Source organism: Colletotrichum graminicola (assembly GCF_000149035.1).
Source record: "Colletotrichum graminicola M1.001 genomic scaffold supercont1.32, whole genome shotgun sequence".
NCBI lineage: Eukaryota > Fungi > Ascomycota > Sordariomycetes > Glomerellales > Glomerellaceae > Colletotrichum > Colletotrichum graminicola.
The window spans coordinates 110,709-128,317 of record NW_007361036.1 but is presented as its reverse complement, the minus strand read 5'-3'; the positions used below and the strand labels follow the sequence as shown (position 1 = coordinate 128,317).

General features: G+C 55.2%; 3 protein-coding genes across 3 annotated transcripts; 2 read left to right on the top strand and 1 right to left on the bottom strand.

Moving 5' to 3' along the window:
* Nucleotides 1-869: 869 nt before the first annotated feature.
* GLRG_07696 (heterokaryon incompatibility protein) lies at nucleotides 870-3,146 on the top strand (the record flags this gene model as incomplete). Its single annotated transcript, XM_008098255.1, has 1 exon — nucleotides 870-3,146. The coding sequence occupies one exon, from the start codon at nucleotides 870-872 to the stop codon at nucleotides 3,144-3,146; it is 2,277 nt and encodes a 758-aa protein (XP_008096446.1).
* A 70-nt stretch (nucleotides 3,147-3,216) lies between these two features.
* GLRG_07695 (uncharacterized protein) lies at nucleotides 3,217-3,657 on the bottom strand (the record flags this gene model as incomplete). Its single annotated transcript, XM_008098254.1, has 1 exon — nucleotides 3,217-3,657. The coding sequence occupies one exon, from the start codon at nucleotides 3,655-3,657 to the stop codon at nucleotides 3,217-3,219; it is 441 nt and encodes a 146-aa protein (XP_008096445.1).
* A 9,111-nt stretch (nucleotides 3,658-12,768) lies between these two features.
* GLRG_07694 (uncharacterized protein) lies at nucleotides 12,769-15,711 on the top strand (the record flags this gene model as incomplete). Its single annotated transcript, XM_008098253.1, has 1 exon — nucleotides 12,769-15,711. The coding sequence occupies one exon, from the start codon at nucleotides 12,769-12,771 to the stop codon at nucleotides 15,709-15,711; it is 2,943 nt and encodes a 980-aa protein (XP_008096444.1).
* Between the last annotated feature and the right edge of the window lie 1,898 nt (nucleotides 15,712-17,609).

Below are 17,609 nucleotides of genomic sequence, written 5' to 3'. Positions count from 1 at the left end.
ATACATGTTTCGAACCACGCATATGCCTCCCTTTTGATGTGCGCATTCGGAACCAAGGGGACTTCCGTTCTGTCAATCTTTCAATGTGCCTGCCGTAATGAACAGATGAAATAAGCACAACTATGAATCTCGTATGCTGCACACGTCAGATAGAAGGGTGTTGTTGGCAATGTCATGATGTGGTCGCGGGCCTTGTCATACATCTGGTTAGGGAGGATCGCAATCTCATTCAACATACAAAGCGGTCTCTGTCAAGGTCGCACAGGTAGATAGCAATGGTCTAACAGAGTAAGAAAAAAGAATGGCACAAGTATCATGTCCGACACTCAACACAATGGTTTGAGTATCACGACCTTACTCAGACTACTGAGGCAATACTCACAACTGGGGCGCTCAGAATAGTGCCGAGCCGGCAACTTACAATGGGCGACCTCCAAATCCGGGCATGGGGCGTGTCATTTGTATTTACTTTTATTTGGTATTCATATTGTATCGCGATCCTGGCTACGTGAGTTGTTTATGCTTTCTGGGCCTAGAGTGATGCGCCAGCGAAGGGTTTCTCGACTTTCACGCTGCGCGGGTCTCTTTCGACTTCGTCTGCGACGATCAATCAGCTGCAGCCAAAAGGGGCGCTACGCCTCTGCAGGCAACTTTAGCGAAGGCAGCCTGCTCAAATTCTTGCTTATCTGAGTGGCTATGCCATGGTTTCTTAGGCAGCAGCATCACGGCTTCACCAACTTGGTTTGGAGCATGCAACATATGTAAAGTAACAGCTACCAGCAGACCAGAGACCTAGCCGCCGTCGTAGCATTCTTGCGTAAACCTAGAATTCTTACAGCACCGGATTTCCTTTCCCATAAGCAGAGGCAATGCGCCAAGACGACTTTATCGACAAAACGGTCGTTCCGTTGGCCACGAAGTGGTTGGAAGAGTGCGGCGCAAACCACCCGTCATGTGGTAAACCAGCACGCCATAGCACCGTGTTCTGTACCGACAATTCGCTGCTGATAAGCGACCTGGAGGGGAAGGGACTGGTTGCGACACGTCTCCTTTTCTTCTCTCTCCGTCCGGCGTCGGATGAAACTGATATTGCTCGTCTCCAACTTTCCGAGTCCCTGAGCCCAGACACGCGATATGTTGCTCTCAGCCATCGATGGGGCGCCCACGAAACGTGTTGCACTACCTTGGGGAACCTGAAGGACATGATCGAGACAGGTATCCGGGTATCGAAGCTGCCGGCTACGTTCCGCGATGCAGTCTACGTCGGACGGGGGCTGGGGTTGTCCTACATCTGGATTGACTCCCTTTGCATCGTCCAGGACGACAAGGAGGACTGGAAAAACGAGGCGCAACGCATGGCGATTATCTACGACAACGCAACCTGCACGATTGCTGCGAACGATGGCCTTGATAGCGATTCAGGACTCGCCGTGCACGGCTCCGGCCTCAAGAGCACCAACATACTTGACTCGCGGGCCTGGGTGTGCCAGGAACGTATGGTATCGCCACGTTCGCTCATCTTCACGGGGGGTTCCGTCCTTTGGGAATGTCGCGAATGCGATGCTTCCGTCACGAGCCCCGGCCTCGAGTTCCGAAGGACGAGAGGTGCGGAAGAGACTCTGACCCACCCGAAGGACATATTCGTCTACTTCAGAGACTGGCGTTTGCCTCTGAAAAAAGAGGAACCGGAGAGAGTGACTGAAGTTGAGGATGACGATGACAAGGGCTCTCAAGAGGGTTCAGAGAGCGAGCAGTCCGATATCGAAGAAACAGAAGAGATACCGAAGGCTGACGCGGGAGCTCTGGCGGACACCCGGCCGAGGCGTGGCAGCAGTGAGCAACAGACCGCCTCCGAGAAGGGAGAAACCCAAGAAAACGGCGGAGACGGTACAGGAAAATATGAAAATGATGATGCTGCTTTTCAGAAGACATTATATTCGCGCCATACGACCGATGGAATCGTGTATCACAACGGTACACCGGAGCCGGATCCCAACGCCGCCCCAGCCGCCGCTTCTGACCTCCGTCTGGGCTCGGAGGACGCAACGAGACGCGCAGAAGCCATCGTCTTCAATCATTCCGAGGAAGGGCGAGAATCACCGGAGCAACCCGACAGCGAGTACGACTCGGATGGATACCCCGCCTACGCAGGCGGCTTGCCAGGCCACGCGGCAAACTTGTCCGTCTTTCTCCAAGGCGGTAGGACGTCGAAGCCCTACAGGCTTTATCCAGAGGACCTCCGAGAGGGTGACCCGGACCCCTTTGGCGATTTTTTGGTCGTCGTGACCGACCTTGACGACTCCTTACGACTGCACTACTGGCCCTTCCTCAAAACGTGGTGGTCGTTCTTGTCCAACTACTCCCCGCTCTCCCTCACGTACGGGTCAGACAAGTTCCTGGCGATCAACGGTATCACGTCGGTCGCACAGAGGTGGACGCATTTGCGGTCTTCGTTCGGCCTCTTTTACCACTTCTTGGAGGCGGAGCTCATGTGGTACGTCGACCCCGACGGACCACCGGGGGCGAGACAGGAGAGCTGGCTCGTCCCGACGTGGTCGTGGGCGTCGACGAGAAACGCGAGGGTGAAGAATGACGTGTATGAGCGATACCCGCTTCTCGGAAACATCATGATCAAGCCGGTGATCACGCCCGCCATGGGCACAGCCTTTGACCAGCCGCTCCCCTTCGCCGCCTGGATGGCCCGGAGGTACCACTGCATCGAGGTCAAGGGAGACCTGAGGAAGGGCGTGGTCACGGCCGTGCAGGGGGCGGACGGCAAGACCAGATACCCGATAGTCCTCGACAGCGTGGGCAGGTTCTCGGACGAGGAGGTGTACGATTTCCGGCCCGACTGCGCAGAGGACTTCCCCGTCGGCCAGCCTGTGAATGTGCTCTACATGGTGTGGTACCACTACGATGCAAAGTACTTTGGGCTCGCAGAGTACATCGACACCGGCTTGGTTCTGAGGCAGATGAAGGGCGAGGCCGAGATCGGCATGTATGAAGAGGATGTGCCCAAGTCGTTCTTGAGCGACCAGCGCCTCTTCAACAGGCTTGGGTATCTGGAAACGAGGTATCCGGTTGGAAGCTTGCGGGATTCTGATTCCATGTCGGAATTAAATTGGTATTTCGCGAGGCTAGCTTGACAGTCTTTGCCGAAACCTATAGCAACACCCTCAATGACTGCCTCCTAGTCCGAATCCTTTTCGAGGTACCTCAACACCCTGTGGTAATGACTCCATGTTCCTCCTCATCGACTACGTGGTGGCATGCCACCCCCGTCCCCCGAGTTCCATGCCCAGTCTGTGTCTCGGAGCTCGACATCTCGTCTCCCCAGAAAGGGTAGTTGTAGCAGTAATCGCGCGTAATCCACTCACCCCGCAAAACCTCCATGTATTGATTCGCCCTCGTTTCATAACACCGGTTCAGCCAGGTTTTGTTGCGCAATCTTTGGTTCTGGAGATACTTGATCCGGCGTTGGAGCTTCTTCGTGGACCTCTTGAATTTGAGGATGTTGCCGTTGGATCCGGCACCTTTGCGGAGGCTTTGGAGATTACTGTAGTGCTGGTCCAAGACCTCCTTCACTTTCGAATCGAACTCGGCCTCGAGGGCGAGGCTATCTTGCGCTTGCTCTTCCAGAAGCTGCATTCGGTTCATGCGCAGCTGATTTTGCTGTCTGATCGCCAGGCAGCGTGCGCGCCCGAATCGGAAGGGCGGGTGCCTTTTGCTTCGACCTAATCTCTCGATGGCGTCAAGCCCAACGTAGCAGCCAAAAGAATTACAGACAATGGGTGCAGGGCAAGGGAGGGGGCCCAGGCGGTTGATGATGTGGTTGAATATTATGTGCATTGCGTGATTAATAGAAGACGAGATGAATTGTGGTTGCTGGCTTAGGGGACCGGGACGGCTTATCCAGAATGCTCTGTTTGTGATGGCGTTTGACGCAGTGATGTGATCTGGGATGAAGTATGAGGAATAGGTTTATTTGCAAGAAGAAATGCCTCGACCTGACTAGTTATGAGCAGGATGAAAGGTTTCGGAGAAAGAGTATGGTGGGTGGGTTATGGCCGGCGGCTTTGTGGTGTACCATGAGGCTATCGCCGTTAAAACCTTACTTCATGATGTTCCGTGGTCCAGTCACGATCAGCCTCAAGTCCATCCAATACCCTCTAAGCTTTGAATTAGACTTAGGGTTTACCTTTTTGAATTATATGGTCACTTCAAACTGTCGCCATCTGCGTCGAGAAGTAAGCAGGAAGTGCCAGAGACACATACAACTTCTTCGGCATCCTATGTTTCTCCAGTGGATGGGTTCGTCGTGCCTCTGGTTCACCGAACTAATGAGATGACGGGTATCCAACCCTGACCATAGAAACCACCCAGGCCACGTGAGAACTGTGGATTGAACCGAAGAGAGAACAGCGAATACCGCTCCTCTCGCTTTGCGGAGTACAATAGTGTCAAAGTGAGAGGATAGTTTAGTAATAACCAGGGATACTCGCGCGAACACTTGTTCTCACGCGTCACAACTCAATTGACAACTTATTTTGCCATGTGTGTTTGCCATCACCACGTTTGGCGGCAGTCAATAATTTATGCGTCTCGCTCGAGTAGCCATCAGTCTGTATAGAGCACCCGTTTGTGTAAACGATCGAAGAACACGATGGCCTTGTAATAGGCCATGCAATTACAAAATCCCCAGGATATTCAATCAACCCCATAGGAACTACAAGATAAACGAATGCCGTCCGGCTCATCAAAATCGGACCGCCCAGTGAGTGTCCTCAACCACGGGCAAAGTTTATGCATGAGCCTCATCATTAAATTGCTCGACTCCTTGTTTCAACACAGAATGGCAACTCCATAGGCTGGCGTTGGCGCACGGTGAAGTCGTCAGCCAGACAAGGGCCGGAACCAGGGAAGCATTTGAGTTATACCAGCGGACAGCAACTCACGGTCCGGTCGTTGCTGTGACACCATCCTCGCCTCGCCTCCTGTCCATGACAGTTTCTATAAAGCCGGCGATTCCAAGGGAGATGTTCGATACATGACCCCTCCCCCCCCTGGGATTAGAAATTCCCCGATTAGGTCCGCCGCCTTCTAACCGACTCATGCTATCCTATTCGAGCAGGCCTTTCGAACAAGCCACGAGACAAGGGGACCATGTCCCGTTGGGCTGCGACGGGAAATTGGACAGACTCGAACCCAACGTGATGGGGCGGGCCTTGTCCACAGGGCATGATGACCCGTCATTTCCTCAAGAGGCCCGTCCCGCTACACACCGTCTCATCGCCGCCGACACTTCGCGATAGCTTCACTCGGGTTCGGCTTCCATAGTACCGTAGGCGCGGTCTGGCCACGTCAACCAATCACACGCATTATCGATATCGACACCATCGACCAGGCAATTAATGAAATGGGAGGGAGCCGCTTATCTTGTTTCTAGAAGCAGCTCCGGCGCCCTCCCCGAGTTTTTCGATTTTTCTTCTTCTTTTTTTCCTCGCATGCAAAAATAGAATAAAAAAAATAGTTAAAACGCATCTGATATCAGGTGGGGGCCCGGGAGTGTGGTAGGTTGCCGCGAGTCCGCGAGCGTGGGGGGGCTCAGAGAACAATGACAAAAATGACAGTACCTATCGTATCCTGGTTGATCGCCGCACGGCCTGGCAACCCATCACGTAGAGAGGAGGGTTACGAAAAGTTAGAGGGAAAAAAACAAAACTGAGCTATCCGTGTTGTATGCGTGAGCGGTCAATAGTTTCCCACCTCTTGCCGGCCGGTCGATGTAGACTTGTTCCTCGCCTGAACTTTGTTTTGCATGCGTCGTCCGCGTGTCCCCAGGTCAGGTTTCCAAATATTCGGGCCTTTGAGGGATGTCTGTGAAACGATGAGTTTGTCGGTACGGGCATCAGAGCGACGGGGCCGTCCACCGTCCGGGTCGCGGACGGGGGAAAACAAAACGGTCAGATGTTGAAGACGCGCGTCAACCGTATGACGCTCGTGGGAGGGCCGTCACATGGGAAAGCGGGATTTTCACATGCGTCGCTGAATCACGACATATACCATACTCAGGTTGCTCGAGTCAACCTCGCATTACCTCGCATCGGTAACGAGACCTAGACGGTTCTTGTTTTTTGCCCCCGTCGTCGCAGTAGCGCGGCGGGTAAACATGAATCCCCCCCTCCTTACATGTTCGCACAGGATGACGCTCGTCTCATCCCGAAGTCTGGCCCGGATGAGATCGTCCAATGCCGGAATGACACTTGACCATGTGCCGCGCCGGAAAAGCTTAGCGGTCTTGTCCGCCGTTGATCAAACCTGCACCCCCTCCCTGGTAAGCGTACCATGGTAGTTGGCATTCGTACGGACACATCGCCGGTTGAACCGTCTGTAAAACAGAGTTTCTGCTGGCGTACGGCCTGCTGCAACTCCCGTCGTCTTTTGGTGGGCACGAAACACACACACCGCGAGATGGCCCCGATACCGCCCATGTTTCGACCGTCTCGACGAGTGAAGGAGACAAAGTCTCATCTAAATTTGGTACACCAGCCCGCATTTCTCTCTCTGCATCTCTCACTGCCTTTCTCACTGTTCTGGACTTTGGGTGGAGTCGTGATACACAGCATCTGCTTTCATCAGAACCTATCGTGGGCGAACATGAAAATCAACTTTAGGAAAAAGACTCCACAGTTCGGAGCTCTTCCCGACCCAGGGCATGCTGCCCACCCCTTTGCGCACATCATGGGTCAAAGATTACCAGAACGCGAACAACACAAGGAAATGCACACCATCTTTGCAAACGCCATACGTGTGGACGGAAGGGAGAGAAGGGGGCGGCCTACTTTGGCTCGAACGTCGTTGAGATGGACCTCACGATCACGGGGCAAGAGAGCGATATGCGCGGGCAAATCGCGCGTTTTTTTTGATACACTATGCCACACCCACCCTGCGAGGACTGGACATCCTTTTTCTTCTTCTGGATCCGCCGCGACGCGTGAAGGCGGTGCGTGCCCTTGGCGATGGATCTGGCTTAACGGAACCTCCGTTTCCTCCCCTCGGGTCCTCGTACCAAATCCCGCTTAGGAAACAGGGGGGGTTCCGGAGGAGAGGAGAGGAGAGATACCTGAAAGGACGGAGAGAACAGACAACAGAGTGGCAACTGGGGTCTCGGGGGCGACTTTCATGTGGCATGGGGCTTCCGGGAAGAGGTAGGCGAAAAGAAGCGAGCTGTGTTGGGAACCATCTGGATCGTGAAGCATCGGTGGCGGTGACTGGGAGGAAAATGATAAGGAAAAAAAAAAACAAGTAAAAACAAAAAAAGGGGGATATTTGAGAGGAAGAAAACGGAGCAAGGCTCGGGATGTCCGGATTAGGCAAGCCGAGAGGGAGAGACGTGGGAAGAGAGACACACGCTAGAGGAAGCCCACGAAGGTGCGGCAGGGGAGTCCCCTCTCCCCTTTTGTCATCACTGGCACGCACAGGCGAGACACCAGCTGGAACGGCCGATATACCCACTCCCCAGTGGAGAGGCTGAGGATTTGGCGGCACGCGGGCTGAGATATCGGTGGAGGATCTCTCAGTAGCACAAAGCCGGCACCACTTAGACTGCATACGTGGTGCACATAATCCCAGCAGCTTGTCTTGTCCTGCAGCCGCGGAGCTTTGATTGTATCTTACTTACCATGAGGGGCATGAGGGGAGGGGGGGTTGGTTAGAGGGGGAAAATCCCCATCTTCCTCCGCGTCGCGGGTGAGCGGTCTAGAACGGTGGTCGAAACTCCTCGCGGGAGGGGAGGGGGAGGGGGGGGAATGAGATGCTGGTCGTCTGGTTCGCGATGGTTGGCGGTTGTTTGTCGTCGAGGGGAGTCGATGGTCTCTCCGGCTCCGGTGTCCCGGGCGGCACGGAAGGGCGGACACACACACACACACACACACACACGCACACCGCATACTCGGCACAAAGTTTAGCACTGGAGCAGGTTTTTGGGTGACGGATAGCGCGGCGCGGTCCATGGGCGTTGCATTGTGGTAGGGAATAGGGGGGACATGGGGGATATAGGGGGAGCACCGTGAAAAGGGTCTTCACAGCCTCACTCAGGATAGAAACGTCGAATGTCTGACGAGCAGATTACCTCAAGGATATGAAGACGGTCGCGCGCGTTGCTGGCCACAAAGGCCGTTGATTTGGTCATGGAGAGATGAGGAGCATCCGGAGGGGGGCCGTCTCGGAACAAATCAGGATCGCCAACTCAAAGACAGATGGCAATCCAGTGGGCGTGGCTCTTCGTGTTCATGTGGGTACCGCTTTGCATCATCAGCCAAGGGTCGGTCGTTCGACGGCGGAAGATCAACGAGCCAGTTGGAAACGAACCGGTGAGCCTCTAGAACGTACCATCGAGTTCGTGATGGGCGGTGGCACACGTACGATGTAGGGTACGTAACGAATGGCGGGAAGTTAGGTGTCATGCTTTGGGTCCGCAGGAGCACCTATCCTCCTCTAACTGGTAGTCTCTCAACCTTGGGAAACGGTCGAGACCGAGGAAGAGAACCACCAACAAAAAGACTAGGTAGGCAGGCTGTCCAGACCGTTCATGGCACACTGTCCGAAGGGGTGGGATGACTTTGTGCGACGTGTAACTGTCGGGACTACGTCATGCTTGTACGGTCGTGGCTGCGCCAACGGCTGCCACCGTCATCGCACCGATGGTTCGGGAATCAAGGGACGGGCGCAGGGAATGAGTGAAAAAAACCAGGAGGGCTGCAACTGCAACGCACATGTTTGCGTTCGGCCAGGCTTATTGTGCTCAAGTCCTGTGGTTCGAATGTTTGTCCCGGTGACATGGGAGGGGGGGGGGGGGCACCACATTCTATGCCACGGCGAATCCAGGCACGCCTGATAAGTGCCAGATCGGGGAGGGGTCTGCGTCACCCGGAGCTGCCATGAGCCTGCTGCCAGGGGACTGCCCTGCTTATTTCGCTGCTAGTCTCTAGGTTGTCTTGAGGCTCGGCCAGGGGGGGGGGGGGGGGGGGGGGGTGGAAAGAGAGAGGAGGGGATGTAGTGTGGTGTAGGGAGGAGGAGGGTTTTGAGAGTCATTGGGCGAAAGAGGTCCATTTTGGAGACAGTCTGGACTTTTCGATGAACCTGTGTGTGTGTGTGTTTATGTGCGTGAGAGATACGACCATGTGTGAGATTTACGAGATGAAACGAGTTCCGGCTTTACTCCGATAAGTTGACGGTTGATTGGCGACGTGTGACACATGTCACTTTTATTAATAGAAAGAGAAGATGGCGTTCGCTGGTGTCAAACCTTTTTTCTTTCTTTTTTTCTGCAAGGCGTTTGTGAGTGAGAGCGCCTCAAACATGAGATAAATGAGTCAAAACGGGGACGAGCTTCCGAGAGAGAGAAACTCAAAATCATGCGGCGAGGATCATGGTTGGGCGCGCAGACGGATGACGGCATTCTGGCCCATTCTCTTATCTCAACCGGCCCTACGGAAGCGGTTTCGCATGCAAGATTTGGCCATCGATCACATCTGCAACAGCGCTACGGTAGTGGCGTGTGTGTGTTTGCTGTGCTTGTTCTTGGCCGCCGGCCGGCCACACATCTTCAGGGGACATGCTCGAACGGGTTGGACGGGACTGCCGTGTGGTGAGCGTGCGAACGTTCTGTTGGGAACAAGGGCCATGGAACCAGCGAGGGAAAGCCGGGATGCCAATGCCCCTTGGCTCGACGGATAACCTGTAATCATTTCCCGACAGGGCTCAGGGTTGGATGGGCTCTCTCACTCTCCCACTCACACCACACACCACACAACCACACAACCACACACACACACACACATACACGAATAATAGTATTCCGAGTTCCTGTCGCGTTTGTAATCTCACCGGTGCTCTATAATGAGTTTCATACCCACTCGCAAATCGCATCTCATCTCACTCAACTCGCCTTGCAGGCTGAGGAGAGCATAGAGGCTCAAGCTGATCACACATAGACACATGGGCGCGGGGGTCGATCAACCGATGATTAGTCCACTAGTGTACGTCGTCCTGGTGCAGGACACGGCACGGGTGGCCGGGCGCGACAGCGATAGGCGGTCGGCCTGCAACGCAACTAGGTAGGGCGGGAAGAAGCAATCATGGGCCCAGCGCAGCAGAGCTTCACTTGGTTCGGTTTGGCTCGGCAAGAGTTCGCCGCAGGATGGATATACACTAATACATACGGAGTACCTACCTAGTACAGGTACCGTAGTAAAGCAAGTAAATACGGATACACTCGGGGTGTGAGCTGATGACGGCATGGGGGTCAACGCGGGATGGCACATGGGGGTTAGATACTGAGACCCCCAATACGGCCAAGGGAATCAAGAGCTCTCAGGACGCAGAGAATGGACAGCTAAGGGTTCCTGGCAGGGATGAGGGCAATCTTGGACGGCTGGAGATGATCAGGCAAGGGCTTCACTGTTTACCCACGGATACTCACATCACAGCTGCGACCAAGTATCGTATGTACGGATGTACACCGCACGTTTCCGTACAGGGAGGTAGGTACTTGTATATTTCACATACTCAGTACGCTGCTATGTAGGTACTCTTGCTGACATTCTCTCTTACCTGCTCAGTTGACCGGTTGCTCGACTCGACTCCTTCAACCAAGGTCTGCTTGAACTCTCTTTCTCTTTTAGTGAAATGAAAAAATGAAAGAACAAAAACTGGTGAAGCATATGCCACTCGAGTATTTTCCTTTGCATGCCAATTTGTCCAACGGAAGGAAGGATTCAACAGGAGCTTCGGCGGCCGGACCCACTCTGTCTGGTACAATGCCATTTCCATCCAGCACAAGGAAGGGGATAGAAGAAACCCACCCCCTTCGACGGCGGCTGCGACTGCACCTTTTTTGTTTTCTTTTTTTTTAAGCTACTGCAGAAGGGGCAAGAGTGCGTTGCGTGCCGTGCAAGAGTGCGAAAGAGGAAAGAGGTACGTACCCAGGTCTTACCCCCTCTGGTTCCCTCTTCCCTCTTCCGTCTTGCCGGCGGCGGCAGGCACAAACAACCATGGCAACTGCAGGCGCAGATCAGACACACATACGGATACCTTGTATGTGTCGTACCTACCTCTACCTGCCTTACCTTTGCAAATTCATTCTATCTGTATCCGTATATTTCGATTATCTTTTTTTCTTCTCTTCTTTTTCTGATTATTCAGTGTTTTTCCATCCCTTCCTTATTTGAACCACACACACGTGTATCTGTACATCACACCCTCAATTATGCATCTATGCACGCCATACATACACTCACACACACACACACACACGCCTCTCGACGACCCTCTGCTTATCGCCGCTTCCACCGCACCACCGTCCGCTTCTCTCCACTTCTCTCTGACGACTGTTGTGGACCACACACACCCCCCCTTTCGTGATTTTCTTTTTTCTTCCTCCCTCTGGCCCCGCCAGCCAGTCGGGTCCGTCCAGTCCGTCTTGCTTGGCCTACCTACCTATCCAAGTTGGAAATCCACTCTCTTCCCTACTACCTACGTAGGCGCAAAAGATGGCGGTGCTCTACCTACTCTACCAAGACTAAGACTGGCTTAGGCACGACAGGGCAGGGCAGGGCAACCGGGCAAATCGCATGGCACAACAGGGCATGGCGGACGGGATTGCCTCCCTGATCCATGTTCCGAGACCACCACCATGAATGACCTCGACCCATCCTGAACTACCCTTCCTTCCTACCTACCTACCCGTGGGCGTGGATGAACTGACTGACTGCACTCTGCATGCGGACGGACGTCGAACATGGTTCAAGGTCAACGGTTCCACGCACATGCCCGACCAAACCATGACCAGTGGTGTATACCAAACATGCCTCTCCCTCTCCACCCGCACCAGATAGACATACGAGCCGCTCTATGATGGAGAGATTCACACGAGGCGGCAAAGGTGGGTGCAAGTCTTGGGCGATAACGCAAAAAAAGCACTCCAGACCCGGTACCGTCTGCATAGCACGCACCGGCCCAGCGTCAAGGGCCGAGAAACACCAAGCCCACCCCCATCGTGCATCTCACCTCACCTCCCGGCTTGCCTGGCTCACTCGTCGCCGCCGCCGCCGCTATCGTTGCTTGTGCCTGTCCATCAGTCTCCAGTTCTTTCCGTTCTTCTCCCCCTTCTCCATCCGTCCATCCCTACCTCGTCTACTTCACTTTTCGCCTCTCATTACCTCCCGTCTCTCCGCTACTTCCGCCTGCTGCTTGCTGTACTCCGTACACTGCGGATACTTGAACTTTCAAGCTCCAGCTCCCATACCTAGATCATCCCCCCCTCCCTCGTCCTTCTCCCGTCCCTCCTTCATCCGAACCCTTCAACTTCCGTCTTCCATTTCCATCTTCTTACACGATGGCGCCTTCTTTTCACGAGTGCTACCGCCGTAAGGTCCACTGACGACTCTTACCGTTGCAATCACTCGCCTTGCCGACGGTAGATACCTGGCTGGACACACGATTCGTCCATCTCACAAGCATCACAATTAGCAGCTCTAACCATCACCCCATATCGTGCCGTCACTAGTTGGCCGCACCTACTACTAGTACTACCGGAACACACCAGAATATACTGTTTCCAATAGAGAGAGGGAGAGAGAGAGAGAGAGGGAGAGAGAGGGCTCGCAAGGACAGGCAGGCCGACCGCGCACCCAGACAGACACGACGCCAAAGGCAACCCCGACGCCGACCAACCGTAGACGACGATCATTTCCTAACACCGGCACGATGTCGGGTTCCCCTCAGGGTCTGGGGACGAGCTCCAACTCGAGCTCCAATGAGTCCCCGCAACCTTCTTCTTCTCTGAATCCTTTCAACAGCCCGCCTCAAGCTCAGCAAGGACAGTCGGGAAAGCTTCTCACTCCGCCATTGCTCCATCCTGCCTCCGCGACCCCACTGGCCAAGAAAGAGAAGAAGAGGGTCGGTTTTCACGGTGACGACCAGCCTCAGCTATCTCAACCAGTGACCCGGCCACCCAGCATCGTCATAGAAGACGACTACTTCGCTCAGAATATGTCTCCCGAAGCTAACCCCTTCGACACACCGCGCCACGATGCTGATTCTACCCCAGCCGGCGCACCCGATGCCGGTGAGCTGCGCCGTGCCCTTACCCAGGTTCTCATATTGGAAAACCAAGACAGCAGTCGTCCCGAGATACCTGCCCGGCCCCGCCCCGTGCTGCGCCGAAACACCAGCTATGACGATCCCCAGGAGAGGGAAAAGGCAGACCTAGCTGAGCGGACCGCCGGCGAGCGCCAGCAGCGTTCCGGCCTCGAGGCTCGCCAGCGAGCCAACCTGCTGGCCGTCAGCGTCGAGAACTACGCCTCGCCGGACCGTCGCAGCTCAGTCGATAGCGGCGTCACCAACCCCTTTAGCGATGATGAGGAAGCCGACAGGGTTACCGGCTTGAGTACGGGAGTGGATGGTGCAGACGACCGCCGCAACGTTCGGTCTCGTCCCAAGAGGAACTCCCAAACGGATGCCGAGGACCTCGTCCGATCGCACACAAAGCGTGCGAAGAAGAACGTGCGCGGGCCGAACGATTACTTCAAATATCAGCCACCACCCGGCGTCCGCTCTGGGACAGTAACCCCCACCTTGGAGCAGTCTTACGCCCATGACTACGTCCCCCCACCCAAACAATACCAAGGCGGTATCCTTTCCTCCCTTCTCAAGCTGTACAATGAGAATGGCAGCGGGAGCAACAGTGGACGGAACACGCCGGGATCCAACACCCCGGCCACCGCAACCCCTAGCCACTCTCCGCCCGGCTCCCAGCCGGCCTCTGCACCCCCTTCGGCCCCTGGCTCGCCTCGGCCCTCGCGCCCCAACAGTGGTTTGTTCAACTACCACAAGAAGCAGGGTTCTCGTTCCTCCATGGCCCTGGCCGAGCTTATGAAGTCGTCGTCGGCCATGGCCGGTCCCGCCTCGAGCGTCTTCAGCCAGGGATTCACGGAGAAGCTCAAGCAGGAGCCCCCGTCCAGGCCAAAGAAGAAGAAGTCCAGCGTGTGGGGTGGCTCGTCGCCCAGGTCATCCAAGTCTGCCAAGACTGAAGATAAGATCCGAATCACCAAGCACATTGCACAGATCTTGTCGCGGCATAAGTATCTTGTCAAGCTTTGCAGGGCGCTGATGATGTATGGTGCTCCGACGCATAGACTCGAGGAGTACATGAAGATGTCGGCGCGCGTACTCGAGATTGAGGGCCAGTTTCTTTACATCCCTGGCTGCATGATCATTAGCTTCGACGACAGCGCAACGCACACAACCGAGGTCAAGATTGTTCGTTCGGCGCACGGCGTCGACCTGGGCAAGCTGCGCGACGTACACGACATCTATAAGCAGGTTGTTCACGATCTCATCAGCGTCGACGAGGCCACCGTCATGCTCGAAAACATCACGAGCCGCAAGCTGAAGTTTGGCAACTGGACGCGTGTCCCAATCTACGGACTCGCCAGTGCCTGCGTTGCCCCTTTCGCCTTCCAGGGTCGCTTCATCGATCTGCCCATTGCCTTCATCCTGGGCTGCCTCCTCGGCTGGATGCAGCTCATTCTCGCACCGAGCAACGAGTTGTATGCCAACGTCTTTGAGATTACAGCTGCCATCGTCACTTCCTTCTTGGCACGCGCTTTCGGTTCAATCCACGGTGGCCAACTGTTTTGCTTTTCTGCCCTGGCGCAAAGCTCTATTGCTCTCATTCTACCCGGTTACATGGTCCTCTGCAGCAGTTTGGAGTTGCAGAGCCATAACCTGGTGGCTGGGAGTGTCCGTATGGTCTACGCCATGATTTACACCCTCTTCCTCGGATACGGCACGACGATCGGCACCGCTCTCTACGGCGTCTTGGACAAGCACGCGGAATCACGAACCAGCTGTGAAAACCCGCTCGATCGGAAGTGGTACCTGCTGTTCGTGCCGGCTTTCACCCTCTGCCTTTGCATCATTAACCAGGCAAAGTGGAAGCAGACGCCGGTCATGGTCACCATCTCACTTGCCGGGTTTCTCGTTAACAGCTACTCGTCCGACTTCTTCGTGGGAAACGCCCAGATCTCAAACATGCTTGGCGCACTCACGGTCGGGCTGCTAGCTAACCTCTACTCCCGACTGGGTCGCCACGCCCACAACTACTTCCTTGACTTCCTTGACTGGTGGGATCTCAAGATGGCCCCACGCTTCGTCAGCGCGAGCCGACGTCGTAATGAGCGCCCTCGCCCGGACATGTATCAAATGTCCGGCCAGACCGGCGCTCGTGCCGGTCCCGAGGGCGTTCACACCCCGGGTGGAAACACACCCGAAACGGCACCCACCTCACCAGTCGTCGAAAGGTTCTCCGAGAAGGACAAGGCGCAAGGGGTCGTCCCCGAGCGACAGCGGACTGTGGGCTACGGGCTTGCTGCGGCGGCCATGCTGCCTGCGATATTCGTGCAGGTACCTAGTGGTCTTGCGGCTGGCGGGTCGCTCCTGGCTGGTGTGACGTCGGCGGACCAGATCACAAACAACAACGGCACTGCGACGCCGCCGCCCAGTACCTCTTCGGAATTCAACAACTCGGCTTTCGCCGTTCTCCTCAGCGTCATTCAGGTCGCCATCGGCATCACTGTCGGATTGTTCCTGAGTGCCCTGATAGTATACCCGCTGGGCAAGCGTAGGAGTGGCTTGCTCAGCTTCTAGTTTGTGCGCAGCAAACCCTTATTAGCTCGGCGCAATTTTGATTTCTTTTGTTATTGGATACGGGGTGTAGAGGCAACCCGGGATTTGGAATTGGGTTTCGGTACAAGACGGTTTGTGGATACAAGGAGCTTTAAAAGAGCAAGCATATAAACGGGCGGCATGGCGTTCGTGTACGGGTTCAGCGTTGCTTTGAGTACAACGGGTTCGACTCTCCTACACCCAGACATGGCATATCATATAGCAGAACAGCTAGAAGAATGAGACAGACACACCAGAGGTGGTCAAACCTCCAGAACATCACTACCAGCTATCTCCTGCCTCCTGTGTTCTGCATCTAGTGTGCCCCCCGTCCAATAGGTATCATGGGCTGGTGATGATCGTGTCTTGTAGCAATACTTGGTTGTCGGGGCAAGAAGACCTCGGACCTGTTCCGTTACCCGGCACATATCGTCTTGGTGTGTCTAACTATATCCTTCCAGACGGGACGACGCAGTCGCGAAAAGGGGGTGCGAGGCAGATCTTGTCTTCCCCACCCCCAATCGAAGGATGGCGATCCACGATGGACGGGCACAGCAACATTAGACAAGAGGTAAAGAATTATAAGCACCGGTTTTCAACGTCTTCTGGGGGCTTGGTTCACTCGGAACGGATGGAGGTTCCGGGTGTGGGAAGAGAGAGACGCGGGCTGTGTGTGTGGTGTTGATCCGTCATCAGGTCCGGGCTGCGGGGCTGGCTGTAGACATCCGGCCTTGGGTAGAGGAGGGGGGTGTTTCTACTGCCCTTTGCGAGTGTGTGCCCGGCGTTCGGATGAGTGAAGATGGTGAAAGTATGCGGGAGATCAGTGAGTAAGGTAGTAGGATAGCTAGCACACACACATACAACCAAATCACACTACAATACCCAATGCCGTTGTTGCTGAGCGGGATCTGGGCTTGTGTGCCAAGATTAAGATTGTGTGGTTGTCTGTTATAAGGGGAATGCTCCTCGATCAGACCAGCAAGGTCTGATCAGGGCTAAGGAGTCCAGGCAGTGGGTAGAACGATTGTAGTCACTATGATGATAGAGTCGTGCTCAAAGGTAGGGGGCTACTTGAGGGGGTTCTTTTCCATGATCTTTCTATCTACGGTTCCTCCTCGGGATTCATGACCCCTGATCAGGCTGGGACAGCCTGAAGATGGTAGGCGGCATGTGAGGAAAGCTCTCCCTCAGAAAACCCAAAAGTCCTGCGCCGTCCCCATGGGCAAAGGGCAGCGATGAGGTGCAATGGGCTCACGGGTGCGAGGGTACGACGACGGAGGTCATAAGCCGCAATGGCTCATGGTTTGGGCTTGGAGAGATTATTGGGATTGATGCCTTCCAGCAGCAGATACCGCTGTGTGTTGCGTCTTCTGGCTGGAAGGGGGAGGGGGCTTGTCTCCGGGCTCCCCGTTTTGGATGTCGGTCCCGAGCATAAACGAGCCCCCTCATCTGGAAGGGGCTTTTGTACGGAGGATGCTTGATACCCGGAGACAAGTTCGAGCGGGCACATGATCGGTAGTCCGTGATTCCTCGGACTCACACTTCCTGCCAGAGCGCGCGATACTCGAAGACCAAGGCCAGTGTTGAAGGAAGCCCGCGGGATGTCTCGGCCCCCATTGAGGTGGGATCGTCAACCTCCAGGAAGCTCTCTCCGAGGTCCCGGGTGGCGGAGTCCTACAATGATTCCCACGAGAACTGTATGATGATGAACGATGGGCCACACCAGAGATATCATGCTCCCCTCGAAGCCCGCCCTCTCCTCGCGGCCCCGGAGCTCCATCGCAACTCGTCGTCGCCATCTCGCCCCCCGGCGCCTCGCGCCGGCTATCTGTCATGAGTTAGAGCACACACAGCAGGACATGTAAGAACAGGATCGAGAA